This window comes from Prionailurus viverrinus, chromosome B1 (genome assembly GCF_022837055.1).
Source record: "Prionailurus viverrinus isolate Anna chromosome B1, UM_Priviv_1.0, whole genome shotgun sequence".
Taxonomy (NCBI): domain Eukaryota; kingdom Metazoa; phylum Chordata; class Mammalia; order Carnivora; family Felidae; genus Prionailurus; species Prionailurus viverrinus.
Genome location: NC_062564.1, coordinates 97,087,166 through 97,108,440, shown reverse-complemented (window position 1 = coordinate 97,108,440; position 21,275 = coordinate 97,087,166). Strand labels below are relative to the sequence as shown.

General features: G+C 37.2%; 1 protein-coding gene across 6 annotated transcripts in view; it reads right to left on the bottom strand.

Annotated features, from left to right (window-relative positions):
* Positions 1–15,460: 15,460 nt before the first annotated feature.
* Positions 15,461–21,275, bottom strand: part of MFSD8 (major facilitator superfamily domain containing 8) — a 48,307-nt gene continuing 42,492 nt past the window's right edge. For all 6 annotated transcript variants that reach the window (XM_047855389.1, XM_047855390.1, XM_047855391.1 and 3 more), the window contains one exon: positions 15,461–17,697. In XM_047855389.1, coding sequence (XP_047711345.1) covers positions 17,491–17,697 — 207 coding nt within the window. In that variant the 3' untranslated portion in view covers positions 15,461–17,490. The remainder of the gene's footprint in view (positions 17,698–21,275) is intronic.

The following is a 21,275-nucleotide window of genomic DNA, read 5'->3' as shown; positions in this document are numbered from 1 at the left end:
AAGAATGAAACTACACCACTTTCTGACACCATACACAAAAATAAACTCAAAATGGATAAAGGACCTGAATGTGAGATAGGAAACCATCAAAACCCTAGAGGAAAAAGCAAGAAAAAACCTCTTTGACCTCAGCTGCAGCAATTTCTTACATGACACATCTCCAAAGACAAGGGAATTAAGGCAAGGGAAATTAACTATTGGGACATCATCAAGATAACAACTTCTGCACTGCAAAAGAATCAACAAAAGTCAAAGGCAACTGACGAATTGGGAAAAGATATTTGCACATGACATATCGGATAAAGGGCTAGTATTCAAAACCAATAAAGAATTCACCAAACTCCACACCCATATAAGAAATAGACCAGTGAAGAAATGGGCAGAATACATGAAAAAACACTTTTTTTCCAATATATGAAATTTATTGTCAAATTGGTTTCCATACAACACCCAGTGCTCATCCCAAAAGGTACCCTCCTCAATACCCATCACCCATCCTCCCCTCCCTCCCACCCCCCATCAACCCTCCGTTTGTTCTGTTTTTAAGAGTCTCTTATGCTTTGGTTCTCTCCCACTCTAACCTCTTTTTTTTTTTCCTTCCCCTCCCCCATGGGTTTCTGTTAAGTTTCTCAGGATCCACATAAGAGTGAAACCATATGGTATCTGTCTTTCTCTGTATGGCTTATTTCACTTAGCATCACACTCTCCAGTTCCATCCACATTGCTACAAAAGGCCATATTTCATTCTTTCTCATTGCCACGTAGTACTCCATTGTGTATATAAACCACAATTTCTTTATCCATTCATCAGTTGATGGACATTTAGGCTCTTTCCATAATTTGGCTATTGTTGAGAGTGCTGCTATAAACATTGGGGTACAAGTGCTCCTATGCATCAGCACTCCTGTATCCCTTGGGTAAATTCCTAGAAGTGCTATTGCTGGGTCATAGGGCAGGTCTATTTTTAATTTTTTGAGGAACCTCCACACTGTTTTCCAAGTGGCTGCACCAATTTGCATTCCCACCAACAGTGCAAGAGGGTTCCCGTTTCTCCACAACCTCTCCAGCATCTATAGTCTCCTGATTTGTTCATTTTGGCCACTCTGACTGGCGTGAGGTGATATCTGAGTGTGGTTTTGATTTGTATTTCCCTGATAAGGAGTGACGTTGAGCATCGTTTCATGTGCCTGTTGGCCATCCGGATGTCTTCTTTAGAGAAGGAACAGATACTTTTTCAAAGAAGACATCCAGATGGCCAACAGACACATGAAACGATGCTCAATGTCACTCCCCATCAGGGAAATACAAATCAAAACCACACTGAGATAACACCTCACACCGGTCAGAGTGGCTAAAATGAACAAATCAGGAGACTATAGATGCTGGCGAGGATGTGGAGGAAAAGGAACCCTCTTGCACTGTTGGTGGGAATGCAAGCTGGTGCAGCCGCTCTGGAAAACAGTGGGGAAGTTCCTCAAAAAATTAAAAATAGATCTACCCTATGACCTAGCAATAGCACTGCTGAGAATTTACCCAAAGGATACAGGGGTGCTGATGCATAGGGGCATATGTACTGCAATGTTTATAGCAGCAGTTACAATAGCCAGAGTATAGAAAGCCTAAATGTGCATCAACTGACGAATGGATAAAGAAGATGTGGTTTATATATACAATGGAATACTACCTTGCAATGAGAAAGAATGAAATCTGGCCATTTGCAGCAATGTGGATGGAACTGGAGAGTATTATATAAGTCAGTCAGGGAAAGACAGATACCATATGTTTTCACTCATATATGGATCTTGAAAAACTTAACAGAAGACCATGGGGGGAGGGGAAGGGGAAAAAAAGTTACAGAGAGGGAGGGAGGCAAACCATAAGAGACTCTTGGATACTGAGAAGGGACTGAGGGTTGATGGGGGGTAGGGAGAGGGAAAAGTGGGTGATGGGCATTGAGGAGGTCACTTATTGGGATGAGCACTGGGTGTTGTATGGAAACCAATTTAACAATTAATTATATTAAAAAAACCAAAAAACAAAAGTAAATACAGTAAAACCTTGGTTTGTGAGCATAATTCGTTCCAGAAACATGCTTGTAATCCAAAGTACTTATATATCACAGCGAATTTCCCCATAAGAATGGAAACTCAGATGATTCGTTCCACAAACCAAAAATATTCATATAGAAGTGATTACAATATCGTAATATAATACAAAATAATAAATCAAATACAAAATATAATGAAAATTAAGTTAACCTGCACTTACCTTTGAAAACTTTCATAGCTGCTGTGAGGGAGATGAGAGAGAGGAGGGTTACTGTGTAAGACAATTTTCAGTATCTCTAACGGAATCACTGTTATCTGTTGATTCAATGGAATCTTTTTCTGCATGGGGACCATTGTATATGCTTCCACAGATGTTGACTATAGTGCAGTATTAATAAACTCTTGTCACATACTGTATTTAACTGGCAATAAGGCAGCACAGGAAGGGGTCTACATCTGCAGGCAGCCTGACCTAGAATGAAGCAAAGCATTCCCAAGCTTACTCTTGTATGGAAAAGCAAAGGACTGTCGATGGGTGTTTTGAAGAGACAAAAATACACTAGTGCTACTTGTGGGCACCTTCCAATGTTCTGAAAAGTCACTGACTTCTGCCAAACACCATGGCCTGAGACTGAGCATCTTCAGATTCTGTGTCTCCCTCTCTCTCTGCTCTTCCCCCACTCATTCTCTCTCTCTCTCTGTCTCTCTCTCTCTCAAAAATAAACAAACATTAAAAAAATTAAATTCTGTTTAGTGTTTACATGAAAGGTTGTAGATAAAGATTGTACACAAAAATGATTATAAGTTTAGTTAACATCAATCATCTCACATTACAATTTTTTTTTCTTGCTATGAGAACTTTGGGTTGTATGGGGGGGGTATTTATTTATTTTTTTAAGTTTTTTTTGAGTATAGTTGACTCATGATGTTACATTAGTTTCAGGTGTACAATGTAGTGATTCAACTTCTCTACACCTCATGGTATGCCCACCACAATTGTAGCTACTTGTAATGAGAACTTTTAAGATCTACTCTCTAAGCAACTTTCAAATATACAATATTGTTAGTCACCATGCTGTACATTGCATCCTCAGGACTTATTTATGTTATAACTGGAAGTTTTTATCTTTAAAAACTTTTTAAAATTTATTTTGAGAGAGAGAGAGAGAACTTGGGCAAGCAGGGGACGGGCAGAGAGAGGGAGAGGAAAGAATTCCAAGCAGGCTTGGACTGTCAGTGAGGAGCTGGACATGGGGCTCAAACTCGGTGAGATCATGACCTGAGGTGAAGTTAGATGCTTAGCCAAGTGAGCCACCCAGTCGCCCCTGGAAGTTTTGACTTTTTACCACTTTCACCTATACCTCCTCAATCTACACTTCCCCCGTATCCCCTGTCTCTGGTAACCACCAAGCTGTCCTGTTTCTATGAGTTCAGTTTTTTTGATTCCATATGTAAATGAGATCACAGAGTATTTGTCTTTCTCTGATTTATTTCACTTAGCATTTAATCTTTTAACATACCCCCATCTCTATCATGTTTCTCTGCCATTTATTTGTTGAAGAAACAGTCATTCGTTCTATAGCATTTCTCAAGTTCTGGAATCAACTGTTTGCATCCCAATGCTGTCATTTACTGTGTATCTCCTGAATTTTCCAAAAACATGATTAGATTTAGACTTGATTGGGGCAGGGGGAGAGAGAGGAGAAGAATAGTTCTTAGCTGGTACTGTTCTTACTACTAGGAAGGTATAACTTGTTGCCTTTCTTGTGATAATAAGATTGATTAGTAGATTCAGGAACTGTCATTTTGCTCTATGCATTATAAAGTTCCCTATGAGTTTTTTTTTCCCCCTATGAGTTATTCACCCTTGATGATGATCATTACCTAGATTCCTGATTTCACTGGGGATTACAAATTGGTGACATTTCTAATTCTATTATTCCTTCTGAATTTTCTGTCATCAGTTATCAGGTTAACCTGAAATAAAGAAGATATACAAAAGGCTAGTTTAGTGCTTTATTTTTTCCCTTTATTTACTAGTTTTCGTAACAAAAAGAGTTGGTGCTCTAGAAACCACCACAGGTGATGAATAAGGTGTTTGTTTTGAGTATATTTGTGAACCCATAGATTTTTTTTTTTTGAAAAAAAATTTTTTGAGAGAGAGAGAGAGCATGAGCTGGGAGGGGCACATGGAGAGGGAGAGAGAGCATCTTAAGCAGGCTCCACACACAGTGTGGACACGGGGCTCAATCTCACCACTGTGAGATCATGACCTGAGCCAAAATCAAGAGTTGGAAGGCTTAACCAACTGAGCTAGGCAGGCACTGCAACCCTTACTTTCTTTTGATTTGTATTGGCCTGGTAGATCTCTACTTAGCATTTTATTTTTTACCTTTCTGTATCTGTTTAAGGAATGTCTCATATACACAGCTTAGTGTTGAATCTATTAGCAAAAAAGATGAAAATATTTTTTCTTGTAAAAGGGTAGTTTATCATATTTGCACTTATCGATATGACTGATTTGTTTGCTGTTCTGTCAGGTTGTTTTACATTACATATTTTTTATATGTTTTTTATATGTGTATATAATTCTTCATTTTGTGGTCTCTTTTATAAGTTCTTTCATTGCCGCATGTCTTGTATTTAGGGAATTTGTGTTCTTGTTCTACTGGTTACCTCTATGTTGCTACCTTTTTATAATATCCTTGATTTCCTTCATTTTACATTCTGCCTATATAAGTTCTCTAACATGAGCAAATTAAAATTATCTTGTAACTTCTTCCCTCTCCCTCTTTCCCCAAACATTTAAATAATATCCTTTCATTTCCAATATATAACCAATATAGCTAACAGAAGTATATTCTACTCTCTCCACTCTCCCTCACTATTTGGATAATTTTACTATATCTACATAATCAGAACATATAACCATTATGTGTAATTCTGTCACTCTTTTTTTGTTAAGCTTATTTATTTATTTATTTTGAGAGAGAGAGAGAGAGAGCATGTGTACACAAGTTAGAGAGGGGCAGAGAGAGAGGGAGAGAGAGAATCCCAAGCAGGCTTCTTGCTGTCAGCACCGAGCCCGAAATGGGGCTCAATCCCAAAAACTGTGAGATCATGACCTGAGCCAAAATCAAGAGTGGGATGCTTAACTGACTGCTTGAGCCACCCAGGTGCCCCGATAATTCCGTCACCCTTATTTCCATCATTTAGTCTTAGTTCTAGAGGTAATATATAAAATGCTCACCATCAGTTTTATGCTGAATTCTCGTGTCATCTTAATTTTTTTGAAATTTGCTCACAGCTCATAAAAATAATATTCGCTGGGTTCTTCATAAGTATGTAAACTTTATCCTTGAAGGTCAGCTTGACTGGATATAAAATATGTGACCCACACTGTATTTCTTTAAATAAATATATTAATCCACTGATTCTGGCATAAAAAAGTATCATCACAAAATCTGATTGCAATATGATTTTCTTTTCTAAGTGACTTAGCCATTTTGACTGGTACCCACTTTTTTTTAACACAATATATTTTTTTTAATATATGAAATTTATTGTCAAATTGGTTTCCATACAACACCCAGTGCTCATCCCAAAAGGTGCCCTCCTCAATACCCATCACCCACCCTCCCCTCCCTCCCACCCCCCATCAACCCTCAGTTTGTTCTCAGTTTTTAACAGTCTCTTATGCTTTGGCTCTCTCCCACTCTAACCTCTTTTTTTTTTTTCCTTCCCCTCCCCCATGGGTTTCTGTTAAGTTTCTCAGGATCCACATAAGAGTGAAACCATATGGTATCTGTCTTTCTCTGTATGGCTTATTTCACTTAGCATCACACTCTCCAGTTCCATCCACGTTGCTACAAAAGGCCATATTTCATTTTTTCTCATTGTCACGTAGTACTCCATTGTGTATATAAACCACAATTTCTTTATCCATTCATCAGTTGATGGACATTTAGGCTCTTTCCATAACTTGGCTATTGTTGAGAGTGCTGCTATAAACATTGGGGTACAAGTGCCCCTATGCATCAGCACTCCTGTATCCCTTGGATAAATTCCTAGCAGTGCTATTGCTGGTCATAGGGTAGGTCTATTTTTAATTTTTTGAGGAACCTCCACACTGCTTTCCAGAGCGGCTGCACCAATTTGCATTCCCACCAACAGTGCAACAGGGTTCCCGTTTCTCCACATCCTCTCCAGCATCTATAGTCTCCTGATTTGTTCATTTTGGCCACTCTGACTGGCGTGAGGTGATACCTGAGTGTGGTTTTGATTTGTATTTCCCTGATAAGGAGCAACGTTGAACATCTTTTCATGTGCCTGTTGGCCATCCGGATGTCTTCTTTAGAGAAGTGTCTATTCATGTTTTCTGCCCATTTCTTCACTGGGTTATTTGTTTTTCGGGTGTGGAGTTTGGTGAGCTCTTTATAGATTTTGGATACTAGCCCTTTGTCCGATATGTCATTTGCAAATATCTTTTCCCATTCCGTTGGTTGCCTTTTAGTTTTGTTGCTTGTTTCCTTTGCTGTGCAGAAGCTTTTTATCTTCATAAGGTCCCAGTAATTCACTTTCGCTTTTAATTCCCTTGCCTTTGGGGATGTGTCGAGTAAGAGATTGCTACGGCTGAGGTCAGAGAGGTCTTTTCCTGCTTTCTCCTCTAAGGTTTTGATGGTTTCCTGTCTCACATTCAGGTCCTTTATCCATTTTGAGTTTATTTTTGTGAATGGTGTGAGAAACTGGTCTAGTTTCAACCTTCTGCATGTTGCTGTCCAGTTCTCCCAGCACCATTTCTTAAAGAGACTGTCTTTTTTCCATTGGATGTTCTTTCCTGCTTTGTCAAAGATGAGTTGGCCATACGTTTGTGGGTCTAGTTCTGGGGTTTCTATTCTATTCCATTGGTCTATGTGTCTGTTTTGGTGCCAATACCATGCTCTCTTGATGATTACAGCTTTGTAGTAGACGCTAAAGTCTGGGATTGTGATGCCTCCTGCTTTGGTCTTCTTCTTCAAAATTACTTTGGCTATTCAGGGCCTTTTGTGGTTCCATATGAATTTTAGGATTGCTTGTTCTAGTTTCGAGAAGAATGCTGGTGCAATTTTGATTGGGATTGCATTGAATGTGTAGATAGCTTTGGGTAGTATTGACATTTTGACAATATTTATTTTTCCAATCCATGAGCAGGGAATGTCTTTCCATTTCTTTAAATCTTCTTCAATTTCCTTCATAAGCTTTCTATAGTTTTCAGCATACAGATCCTTTACATCTTTGGTTAGATTTATTCCTAGGTATTTCATGCTTCTTGGTGCAATTGTGAATGGGATCAGTTTCTTTATTTGTCTTTCTGTTGCTTCATTGTTAGTGTATAAGAATGCAACTGATTTCTGTACATTGATTTTGTATCCTGCAACTTTGCTGAATTCATGTATCAGTTCTAGCAGACTTTTGGTGGAGTCTATCGGATTTTCCATGTATAATATCATGTCATCTGCAAAAAGCGAAAGCTTGACTTCATCTTTGCCAATTTTGATGCCTTTGATTTCCTTTTGTTGTCTGATTGCTGATGCTAGAACTTCCAGCACTATGTTAAACAACAGCGGTGAGAGTGGGCATCCCTGTTGTGTTCCTGATCTCAGGGAAAAAGCTTTCAGTTTTTCCCCGTTGAGGATGATGTTAGCTGTGGGCTTTTCATAAATGGCTTTTATGATGTGTAAGTATGTTCCTTCTATCCCGACTTTCTCAAGGGTTTTTATTAAGAAAGGGTGCTGGATTTGGTCGAAGGCCTTTTCTGCATCGATTGACAGGATCATATGGTTCTTCTCTTTTTTTGTTGTTAATGTGATGTATCACATTGATTGATTTGCGAATGTTGAACCAGCCCTGCATCCCAGGAATGAATCCCACTTGGTCATGGTGAATAATTCTTTTTATATGCTGTTTAATTCGATTTGCTAGTATCTTATTGAGAATTTTTGCATCCATATTCATCAGGGATATTGGCCTGTAGTTCTCTTTTTTTACTGGGTCTCTGTCTGGTTTAGGAATCAAAGTAATACTGGCTTCATAGAATGAGTCTGGAAGTTTTCCTTCCCTTTCTATTTCTTGGAATAGCTTGAGAAGGATAGGTATTATCTCTGCTTTAAACGTCTGGTAGAACTCCCCTGGGAAGCCATCTGGTCCTGTGCTCTTATTTGTTGGGAGATTTTTGATAACTGATTCAATTTCTTCGCTGGTTATGGGTCTGTTCAAGCTTTCTATTTCCTCCTGATTGAGTTTTGGAAGCGTGTGGGTGTTTAGGAATTTGTCCATTTCTTCCAGGTTGTCCAATTTGTTGGCATATAAGTTTTCATAGTATTCCCTGATAATTGTTTGTATCTCTGAGGGATTGGTTGTAATAATTCCATTTTCATTCTTTAACACAATATTTTTAATAGAATCTGTGATAATAGACCATTCTGGGTCAATTATTCAGGTACTTGGTATGCCCTTCTCATATGTATGTTTGAGCTTTATTTTAGCAAATTTTTTTTTGTATATAGTTCTTAGAATTTGTTCTGCTTCATTGCTTTGGTTTTCTTGAAAGACTCTATATATGTTGTATCATCTGTGCTTAGTTTTTATACCCATCATCTTTTGTGGAATCATTTTTATGTCTTTATTTCTGTTGTTTTAATTTTCCTTTGTCTTTTATTTCCCTTATCAAGTTATCTATGGCATCTTATTTACTTCTGTGTTCCTTCTAATTTGGTCTTCAGGTTCAGATTATTTTTATTTTTATTCATTTTTAAAAATGTTTTATTTATTTTTGATAGAGAGAGAGAGGGAGAGAGAGAGTGGGGCAGGGGCAGATAGAGAGGGGGACAAAGGATCTGAAGCAGGCTCTGTGCTGACAAGCAGACCATGAGATCACGATCTGAGCCAAAAGTTGGACGCTTAACTGACTGAGCCACCCAGGTGCCCCAAGATTATTTTTTAAATTTCTTATTCTTTCCTGAGCTTTGCCAGCAATATTTTCATATCTTCCTATTCTCTTATTTCTCAATTTCATTGAAGAATTATCTCATTCCTGATTATGATTTATGTCATTTTTTAGTTTCCATTATTTCATAATTTCTTTCTGCTCATTTTAGTCTGTTTTATGGGCATATCTATGTGGCATGCCTTTGTTGTCTGTAAGAATATCATTTAATTCAACTGTACTATTTTCTTGCTCCTCCTCAGTATTTATTTTAGTACATAGTACTTGTATTTCCAGCTGTTCATGTCAGAATCCTGGAAGTCATTCTTAACATCTTCTTTTGCCTTAATGTAAGCAAATAATCCTGTCAACTCTACTTCTAAAATATATTTTACATGCTTTGCTTTCAACCCCCAGTTCCACTGCCAATTCCCCGGTCCATGTCACCAGCATTACTCATCTGAACTACCGTAGTAACCCTCTTGTCTACAAACATCTACTCTTGCCTCCTATTTCAGTGGTTTTTTTTTTTTAATGTTTAATTATTTTTGAGAGAGAGAGAGAGAGAGAGAGGGAGACAGAATGTGAATGGCGGGGCGGGGGGGGGGGAGGCAGAGAGAGAGGGGGAGACAGAATCTGAAGCAGGCTCCAGGCTCTGAGCTGTCAGCACAGAGCCTGATGCAGGGCTTGAGCCCACGAACTGCAAGATCATGACATGAGCAAAAGTCTGGCATTCAATCCACTGAGCCACCTGGGTACCCCTCAGTCAGCATTTTTAGTTGCAAACATCAGAATTCACTCTAGTTAGTTTAAGCAGAGAATATATTTATTAAAGGGTATTAGTACATAGAACCTCTACAAGGGACAGAGGTTCAGAGATTCAAGCTTTGCAGTGAGGACCAATGCCTGAATCACTGAATGCAGGAGCTGCCTCAGAAAACACCCTGCCACCCCTGCTTAGCACAGATCCTACAGCCATGCTGATGAAGCTGGGGACTAGGTTCCAGATGTTTTGACAGTGCTTTCTCCAAAATTTAACCACTGATCTTGCTCCTTCACCAAAATCAATTTTGCTCATGGTGCCCACTTGCTCTTTTTGCTCCATTCCTTATGAAATCTCACATGAACCAGAAACACATACTTGTGTCTTAGATGCAAGGGTAGATGAGATAGAGTTTTGGCTTCTGAGAGGCTCAGTGTGAGGAATTCTCCAAATGTGGAAGAGTTACCAGGAAATGAAGAGTAGCCACAAACATGATGTCCTCTACACCCTACTCTAGTGCATATTTCACATTGCAGCTAGATAATTCTAAAATACAAAGCTGATTATTACTAACTTTAAATTAAATGTGGACATTTAAAAATGCAAAAGTACACATGTAAGTACATAAGTAACCTCCATGTATCTCCCACCCAACTTCAACAAATATTTTGCCAGTCTTGTTTCATCCATCCTGACGCCCTTTCCCTATTGGAGTATTTTGAAGCAGATCCCAGACACATGTAATTTCTAGTAAATTCTTCAATATCTATCTTTAACAGATAATAACCTTTTAAAGGCATAACAATAACACTACCATACATCTCAGAATTAGCAATAATTCCTTAATATCATCTAATATTGAGTCTAGTTTCAAATTTCTCCAATTGCCATAAAAGTATCCTTTTACATTTGGTTTATTTGAAACAAGATCCAAAAAAGATCTCTTAAGCTTCTTTTTCATCTCTGACTTCTGATCTCCCTAATTTCTTTTCTTTCTCTCTTTTTTTTTCTTTTTTTCTCTTTGTTTCTTTCTCTTTTTCTTTCATTTTCTTTCTTTTGTAACTGGATCATTTGTCTATAGAATATATAGCCTTCTGGGTTTAGGTGATTACTACCTAGAGATGGCATTTAACATGTTTCCCTCTGTATTTCCTGTAAACTAGTAGTTTATCGGCTTGATTAGGTTCTGGTTTAATTTTTTGGCAGGGACACTTTTACAAGTGGTGTTGTGTACTTCCTGCTGCATGAAGTTATGAGACACGTAATGCTTACCCACTTTCAGTTGATGTTAAGAATGATCAGGGGGGCCTGAGTGGCTCAATTAAGTGTTGGACTTCAGCTTATGTCATTATCTTGCAGTTTATGAGTTCGAGCCCCACATCCAGCTGTCTGCTGTCAGCACCAAGCCTGCTTCGGATCCTCTACCCCCCTTTCTTTCTGCCTCTCAAAAATAAACATTAAAAAAAAAATAGATTGATCAGTGGGTGCATGTGTTGTCAGCCTCATTCATCCTTTAGAAAATTCCTGGTTACTCTTTCACCTAGTTGTTTTAGGCTTCTTGATGATTGTTGCCCATATCTATTATTTCATTAGAGGTTGCCAAGTGGAGATTTTTCTATTATTCACTTCGTTTTTACTGGCTTGGATTCTTCTACAGAAAATAACTTTCCGGGCACCTAGGTGGCTCAGTCAGTTAAGCATCCAACACTTGATTTTGGCTCAGGTCATGATCTCACAGCTCACGCTTATGAGCTCAGCATCAGCTCGACGCTGAGCGTGGAGCCTGCTTGGGATTCTCTCTATCCTCTCTGTTCCTCTCCCCTGCCTGTGCTCTCTCTCTCAAAATAAATAAACATTAAAAAAAAAAAAAGGGAAAATTACTTTCCCTCATCAATATTTTATTACCCTGAAGTTTAGATACAGGAAAGGTAGAATAGATGCTTGAGTCTTTTATTTTCTGGTTTTCAGAATAAAGCTGCTAAGGCAACCTCCAAAGGTGACCAATGGGTTTCTTATTTTTAATATCATTTTGAACTCATAGATTTTCACATATTTGTTGTGTTTAAAATCAACTGCAGATATTATTCAATTCTTTAATTGTCCCATTTTGGGCCAGTAGTAGTCTCTTTGACTCCCGTGTCCTTTTGGCAAGACTAACATAGTTTTGATAACCCTCTTGCTTTCTGGCATAAGATGTCTTAGGCTCATTTTGTCCCACACCTGGAATCAACCATTTCTATGAGGAGCACGAGTTTCTTTTTAGAGACCATGTTAACCCAATTGCCTTCCCATTTCTCTTAAAAGCCCAAAATACCTATCATGGTATAGTACCATGCTTCCTAACATTGGTATATCACAGATGGGTTATATTCATAAGTGGAAAATTGATCTCTTCAGAGCTCTGAGTTGATTGTAGGGCCTGTGTTATCTGAAGAAACTGGGTGTAAGCAACTTGATCTATTTTTCACAGTGGTACATACAATATTTTCTGTGATTGCAATGATGTGAAAACAGTTGGGAGGTGTAGGTATAATGAATAAACATATATATGTCAGCTCAACATACCTTTCTTTGGTGAACCTCCTCTTCTCCATCCAGGTCTAAGTCTATTTAGTCTATGTAATCAAGATGAGCCTGACAGGGCTCTTCCCCTCCTTCCTCATCCATACAGATAATTGCATCCCCAGAATGGATACATGCATGATCCAGGCCTGGGCTAGTAGAGGATTCCACTCTGCCCATCTGGTAAGTTCAGGGATGGGTATGTAAGCTAAAGTTGGCTACTTAGAGCCTTTTCTGATACTTCTGCCCAAACCATTTTTCTCTGGAATTGTGAGTTACAAAGATGTTGCAAGCTTGGGGCTGCCAGTGGCCATCTTGCCACAAAATGGAGAGAACCTGAAAGTAAAGTCAAGCAGACGCATGTAGAACTAAAAGAAAAAGACACAGTCCTAATGACATTCTTTGGACCCCTAACTCAAACCATGCCTAAAGTTAAAATACCTCTTACTTACCACTGGAGGACACCCTACTGCCTGATGTCTACACGGCTTTGCATTGTCCCTCTATACCCTCAACTAATAGGACTCTTTTTCTCAGTCCTTTCCTAGCCACCTTAGACCTACTTGTAGTTCCATGAAAGCCCCAAGATCTTACCACCTTCAGCCCGAAATGCACTTGTCCCACTCTTCACCAGTCCAAATCATTCTCTCCACCAGCCTTAGTTAGTCATTACATCTTTAGCAAAACAGTCCCTGACTTTCCTGTTCAGGTCAGATCCCCTGTTAGTCATCCTCACAGCTGGCTATGCTTCTCTCTCATCGTCCTTCCCTTAAGCATAATCATTTGTGTAATCACTTCACTAATTAATTTCTAATGTTCCTGCCAATATGGACATTCCATGAGGGGAGCGACTCTGTATACTTTGTTCATTGCTTTATTCCCAACAATGACACGGTGATTTGTACATAGTAGGTACCCTTTGAATATATATTGAAAGTATGAATAAATAATTTTAAGGCTTAAGGTACATATACATAATAATTGTTTATTAAAAATGTACATTCACAATGTTAAAATACATTAAATTACAAAAAAGTTTGCAGTAGTCAAAAATGGCACCTAAAATATCCTCTCACAATAAATTACTCTTAAGCAGATGCAGATAAGTAGTTTATCCTCCCCAAAACAAAAATTACATAAGGATTTATTTCACTTTATGCAAGATAACTGGAGGAGTTTAAGTGTAGGCAAGTTTAGCAAGGTAACATGGAGATGCTTTGTGAAGCTATAAATCCCTTCAAATATACAAATCATTTTCTTATTAAGTTTAGGTTTTCAAAAACGTATCTTTTCTGAAATGCATACTATTTTTCAGTTTTTCATAACTTAAGGTCTCCTATCATCCTTTGCAGTTTATACTCCACTTGTCCCACTCAAGAACTCAGTTAGTGATTTTTTCCTCAAACTTTACCTCCCTGCTCTCTCCTCCACCCCATGTCACTTCCTTATCTTCTTTTGTGCCAAGATGTGTGCTGGTATAATCCCCCAGAAAAGAAAGCATTCTTAATAAAGGAAAGGTGTTAGTTGTTGTTGCAAGGTTATAGTTTATATGAATCTTATTCAATATTATAAGTCTTTGGAAATTGGGAAACTTCTCTGTCATACTTTCTTGCATAGAAACAGTTTATTATTGTAGGATAACAGCCCCAGTCATTGGGCTTCAATTATGTTTCTCAAATATTTCTGCTAATAGGAGTCATTGGTATACATAACTTGATTTACTCTAAAATAAGCAATTAACTGCTCTTAAAATTTTCTGGGTTATTTCCTATACAATAAAAAATTTAGTGGTTCAGTGTGTGGACTCTAAAGACAGACTGTTACTGAGACAAATCTTTTCTCTGTGCCTCTGTTCCTTTATCTGTAAAATGGTGTCATAACAGCACCTTTGCTTTATAAGACTGCTATGAAAATGTACATTATACATTACGTGCAATATGAAAAGAACTCTATAAATGTTTGCTATTATTTTCATCATTACCATTGTTGCTATTACTATCTAAACCAAGGGTGGAGTTTACTCTTTTAAGATTAGAGCCCAAAAAATGTAAGACTGAGGAAAGAGCTGCAGAACATCAGGGAAAAGAGATCCCAGAACTTGACCAAATAGCCAGAAACCTGGCTATGGCTCTGATAAGTCTAACTGAAGCAGAGTCTCACTATGGGGGGTGGAAAAGAGTAAAAACAATCTCTAAAATTTATCCATGGGATGATTTCTGTCAGATTAAGCTTTCTATTAGGGCTGAAGAAGTTGGATTTAAGAGTACAGCAAATTTCAGGGCGCCTGGGTGGCTCAGTCGGTTAAGTGTCTGACTTCAGCTCAGGTCATGATCTCATGGTTTGTGGGTTCAAGCCCTGCATTGGGCTCTGTGCTGACAGCTTGGAGCCTGCTTCCAATTCTGTGTCTCTCTCTCTCTCTCTGCCCCTCCCTTGCTTGTGCTCTGTCTCTATCTCTCAAAAATAAATAAACATTTAATAAAAAAATTAACATGAATTCCTAAATAAAAATAGGGTCATTAAAAAAAAAAAAAGAGTACAGCTAGCTTCAATAGCAAAAAAAGCCAGTCTGATTTAAAAATGCGCAGAGGAGGGGCACCTAGCTGGCTCAGTCAGTAGAGCATGTAATTCTTGATCTCAGTTCAAGCCCTACATTGGGGGTAGAGCTTACTTAAAAAAAAAAAAAATTTTTTTTAAGATCTGAATGGATATTTTTCCAAAGGGCATACATATGGTATAAGAAAGCAGGTTCATAAAAGGATGCTCCACATCACTAATCCACAGGGAAATGCAAATGAAAACCACAATAAGATGTCATCACCTCACACTAGTTAAAATAACTATTATCAAAGAAGACAAGAAATAACAAGTGAGAATGTGGAGAAAAGGGAACCCTTGTGTCCTGTTTGTGGGAATGTAAACTGGTGCAGTCACTGTGGAAAACAGAATGGAGGTTCCTCAAAAAATAAGAACTACCAAAAGATGTGGCAATCCCTCTTATGGGTATATATCCAAAGGAGATGAAGGCAGAATTTTAAAGAGATATGTGCACTCCCATGTTCATTGCAGCATTATTCACAAATGCCATGATATGGAAACAACACAGATGTCTATCAGTGGATGAATAAAGATGTGTGTATGTGTTGGAATATTATTCAGCCATGAGAAATAAGGAGATCCTGCCATTTGTGAAAACATGGGTGGACCTTGAAGGCATTATGCTAAGTGAAAGAAGTCAGACAGAGAGGGACAATACTATCTGATATTACTTGTATGTGAAATCTAAAAGAACTTAACTGTTAGAAGCAGAGAGTGGGATGGTGGTTGACAGGGGCTAAGGGGTGGAGGAAATGGGATGCTGGTCAGAGAACAAACTTCCTGTGATAAGATGACTAAATTCTGGGGATCTGTTATACAGCATGGTGATCACAATTAATAATACTGTATTATATACTTAAAAGTCGCAAAGAGAGATCTTAAATGTTCTCACCACAAAAAAAAAGAAATGATAATTATGTGATAGGATGGAGGTGTTGGCTAGTGCTATGGTGGTAATCATTTTGCTATATATAAGTTTATCAAATCATCACATTGTACACTTTAAACTTACACAATGTTATATGTCAATTATATCTCAATAAAGCTGTAAAAACAAACAAACAAACAAAAGATCCAGAGAGAAGATATCCTTTTACAAGTCAAGGAATGACCTCAGAACAAACTAACTAACCCTGCTGACAATCTTGGTCTTAGACTTCTAGCCTCCAGAACTGTGAGAAATAAATTTCTGTTTTTCAAGCCAAAAAAAAAAAAAAAAAAAAAAGAAAAGAAAGAGAGAAAGTAAAAGGGAAAAAAAACCCCACAAGAATACAACAAACATAGTATAAAGTGCAGATTATAGTGTTTACTTGTTTGCTTTCAGATTTGAAAATAGAACTTACAGTAGGAAACATTTGGAAAAATATTTAGAAATATTTTAGCATTTTTTGGTAATATTGATTATCCACATACATAATTCTATAGTAGTTCCATTTATGAGCATTCAATTTATGTAGAGGTAGAAATGTACACATAGAGAGTATGATTTAGCCCACTTCAAGTAAACTCAGTAAACTGTTAGATTAAAGCAATTTTACCTAAAATATTTATTAGCCTAATTAGATTGGGGCTGTCATGGCCCATCCAAATTTAAAATTCTGCAGTTCTGAATAGCTACATAGACATTGTTTGGAAACTGCTGTGTCTTCCCTGTCACTACTGAGAAATGGGAAAAGTAAATAAATTAAATAATTTAATTAAATAATTAAAGTAATAGTTTTTCTCTAGAATTTAAGGGAGTTGAAAAATGTCAGTAATTTTAATAAACAGTTTGCTATTCAGTATATGTATACAGTAACATACCTGGCTTATGTTTCTAAAGTGAATTATTTATTAGTACTTGAAAGAAAAAAATAATTAGTCCTACCAAAGGTAGTGAAATCCATCTTGATCTCTTAATCTTCTTTACTGCTCAAATATTAGAATTATTTGTACTTTCTCCTATTAGGGAACTAAAATAGGACAGAAGGTATAGAATTAAAAATAATGCCTTATAGAAGGTAAGGTAGGATGGTAGGCATGGTAAATGGAAAAGTTAAGAGTCATGATTTTTATTTCATAAGGAAATTCGATAATAGAAGCTGCATTTTTTAAGTAAATAAAAAGTAGGTATCTTCAAACATAGGTACCTCTATTTAGGTAGATAATTTCTATAATTTCATTTTTTTTGTTATTGGTAATTCATAAAGAACTCTCCTTATGGCTTCCCTGCATAAATACTTTCTCATTATTTTAATGACACCTCTGCAGTTTGAATTAAGAGCACAACTTCATATTTATAAACCACTGTCCACTCATGAGTTCATGTAACCGCTAAAGAGGTGTTATATGAAGAATACTTTTTGAAATACAGAAATTGTGAACCAGAGTGTTTTTATATTATATTACTGTTCGTATTTACATGTAGAATTCCCTATATTAATCAATATATGTTCTTGTTATTCAAAATACATAATATTTGCAGCCTGACTTTTGGAAATTGACTCATAGCAACTGTCTTACAGAGCCCTGGAAGAAGAAACCCCATATAAGTACTTTCCATCATAGAGTTAGTTAGGTTATTCTTGAATCCTTCCATGCCTTACAGAAAAAGGAACAAGTCTTCTGTAAACCACACCCAGGAGCATGATGGTAAGCACCACTATTCCACACACAAGGCTGAATGCCCATCGTGGACCCCAGGAAGTGTACACTTGGCTGATGAACACAGGTCCAAGAATCCGTGCTGCACTTCCAGAAGCTGTTAACCAGCCCATGTACACACCCTGTGGTGGAGAGAGAGAAAAGCAGACTGATATTTAGGTTTAGTCATTTTAAAAATAAGGATGAAAGTACTATTACCAAACTATGACAAACTCACAAAAATCACTTTCTCCATCTTTTATTTTTAAATTAAATATAAAATGTCTCTCTATAAATACAGCAAATAATGAACAGTATACTTACTTGATTAGTCAGTTTAGGAAAAATAAAAGTAGTATAAGCATACAAACAATGTCCAATGTCTACTGAAGCCATGGAAACAATAAAATTTTTTAAATCTACCCTTTATGGCTAACACTTATTTTGTACTTAGTATATTCCCAACACTGTGCTGGGTACTTTACATATATTGTTTCCAATATACACAAATTTCTGCAACTGTTATTACCCTCATTTAACAAATGTGAAAGCTGAAGCTTAGAAAATTCAAGTAATTGTCCAAAATATTTTGAAGGTTTGTTTGGCTGAATCCACTATACCACTTTCCACTATACCATAATGTCACTCTTCCAACTACTATACTCCAAACTATAACCAATACAATCTACCCAAGAATGTACAGTGCAGTAACACTTTTAATATCTCCAAATTGAAAACAGCCTAACCGTCAATCAATGGTGGATTAAGTAAATATATTACAGTGTATTTAATGAATAGAATGCTAATCAGTTGCTTAAAAGAATAAGGTCCTATATAGAGTAAGATATTATAATGAGAACATCTATATGCACTAACAAGGAAAGAAGACTATGGCTGTTAAGTAAAACACTACAAGATGCGAAAAAATATTACGTACATGAGATAGAATATATTGTTTTATTTTTTTAATTTTAATTAAAAATTTTTTTTTAATGTTTATTTATTTTTGAGAGAGAGAGAGACAGAGCATGAGGGGGGAGGAGCAGAGTGAGAGGGAGACACAGAATCCAAAGCAGGGTCCAGGCTCTGAGCTGTCAGCACAGAGCCCAATGCAGGGCTCAAGCCCACGAACCGTGAGATCATGACCTGAGCCGAAGTCAGACAATTCTTTTTTTTTTTTTTTTTTTTGTAAAGGCATGAGTGCGTTCTAGGGGCGTCTGGGTGGCTCAGTTGGTTAAGCATCTGACTCTTGATTTCGGCTCAGGTCATGATTTCACGCGAGCCCCAAGTGGGGCTTCGAGCTAACAGCACAGAGCCTGCTTAGGATTCTCTGTCTCCCTTTCTCTCTGCCCCTCCCCAGCTTGCTCTCTGTCTCTCTCTCTCTCAAAAAAAATAAAGTTAAAAAAAATTTTTTTAAGGCATGAGTGCATCCTAAAATTTGTATGGAATCAGAAAATACTCCCAAATAGCCAAAATAATGATGAAAAAGAAAAGCAAAGTGGGAGGCATCACAATTCTAGTCTTCATGTATGTATTACAAAGCTGTAATCATCAAGATAATATGGTACTAGCACAAAAACAGACACATAGATCAATGGAACAGAATCCAGAATCCAGAAATGGACCCACCACTATATGGTCAACTAATCTTTGACAGAGCAGGAAAGAATATCCAATGCAAAAGAAGACAGTCTCTTCAATAAATGGTGTTGAGAAAACTGGATAGTGACATGCAGACAAATGAAATTGGACCACATTCTTAAACCATACATGAAAATAAATTCAAAATGGATGAAAGACCCTAAATGTGAGACAGGAAACCACCAAAATCCTAGAGGAGAACACAGCAGCAATCTCTTTGACATTGGCCATAGCAACTTCTTACTAGACACATATCCAGAGGCAAGGGAAGCAAAAGCAAAAATGAACTATCTGGCACTTCATCAAGAGAAAAAACTTCTGCATAGCAAAGGAAACAATCAGCTAAACTAAAAGGCAACCAATGGAATGGGAGAAGATATTTGCAAATGACATATTGTATAAAGGGCTAGTATCCCAAATCAATAAAGAACTTATCAAACTCAACACCCAAAAACCAAATAACCCAGCGAAAAAAACAACAGAAGACATGAACAGGCATTTCTCCAAAGATGATGTACAAATGGCTAATAGATACATGAAAAGATGCTCAATGTCACTCATCATCACAGAAATACAAATCAAAACCATAATGAGATACCACCTCACACCTGTCAGAATGGCTAAAATTAACAACTCGGGCAACAACAGATGCTGGCGAGGATGTGGAGAAAAGGGAACCCTCTCACACTGTTGGTGGGAATGCAAACTGGTGCAACCACTTTGGAGAACAGTATGAAGGTTCCTCAAAAAGTTAAAAATAGAACACCCTATAACCCAGCAATTGTGCTACTAGGTATTCATCAAAAGGGTACAAAAATGTTGATTTGAAGGGGCAGGTGCACCTCAGTGTTTATAGCAGCACTATCAACAATAGCCAAATTATGGAAAGACCCCAAATATCTGTGATTCATGAATGGATAACGAAGATGTGGCATATATATACAATGGAATAGTACTCAGCCATCAAAAAGAATGAAATCTTGCCATTTGCCACAATATGGATGGAACTAGAGTGTATTGTGTGACGTGAAATAAGTCAGAGAAAGACAAATGCTTATGATTTCACTCATATGTGGAATTTAAGAAACAAGACAGATGAGGAGCGCCTGATTGGCTTAGTCGATTAAGCATCCAACTCTTGATTTTGCCTCAGGTCATGATCTCACAGTTCATGAGATCGAACTCCACATTGTGCTCCGTGCTGACAGCACAAAGTCTGCTTGGGATTTTCTCTCTTCCTCTCTCTTGCTCCTCCCCTGCTCTCTCTTTCTAAAATAAATAAATGAACTTACAAAAACAAAACAAAAAAGATGAATATTGGGGAAGGGAAAATAAAATAAGATAAAAACAGAGAGGCAGGTAAACCATAAGAGACTCTTTAACTGTAGAGAACAAACTGAGGGTTGCTGGAGGGGAGGTGGGTGGGTGGGAATGGGCTAAATGGGTGTAATGGGCATTAAGGAGGGCACTTGTGATGAGCCTGAGTATTATATGTAAGTGATGAATCACTAAATTCTACTCCTGAAACCAATACTACACTATATGTTAACTAACTTGAATTTAAATAAAAACTTAGAAGAAAAAAATAATAAATAAATACTTGTAATATACAAAAAACATTTTCATAATTGTAGCTCACTAATTGTATCATTGATACTTAACACTCATTTATAAATAACTAAATACTACATACTAATAAATATCTTCCAATTAAAAAAAAAAGGCATGGGTCTGCATATGCTTGAATAGGTATAGAAAGATGTCTTGAGGCATACAAATGAAGTGAACAGGGGTTGACTTTAGTGTGTTGAGGCTAAGGGGAGTCTTCATTTTCTGCTATACACATTTCAAACTATTTGAATTTTTTACAACTATCATACATTGCTTTTGTTATGTGCTTTTATTCTTGGTTTTGAAAATACAATTTTAAGGATTAAAAGACTCAGAAAGTACCAAATGTCTTCCTACTATATACCTTAAAAACACAGTATTAAAAATTTTCTTTTCTCTTTGTCTTATTTCAATAGAAATACTAATTTCTGCCCTGAAAATGTAACATTATCAGTGCAATTATTTTATT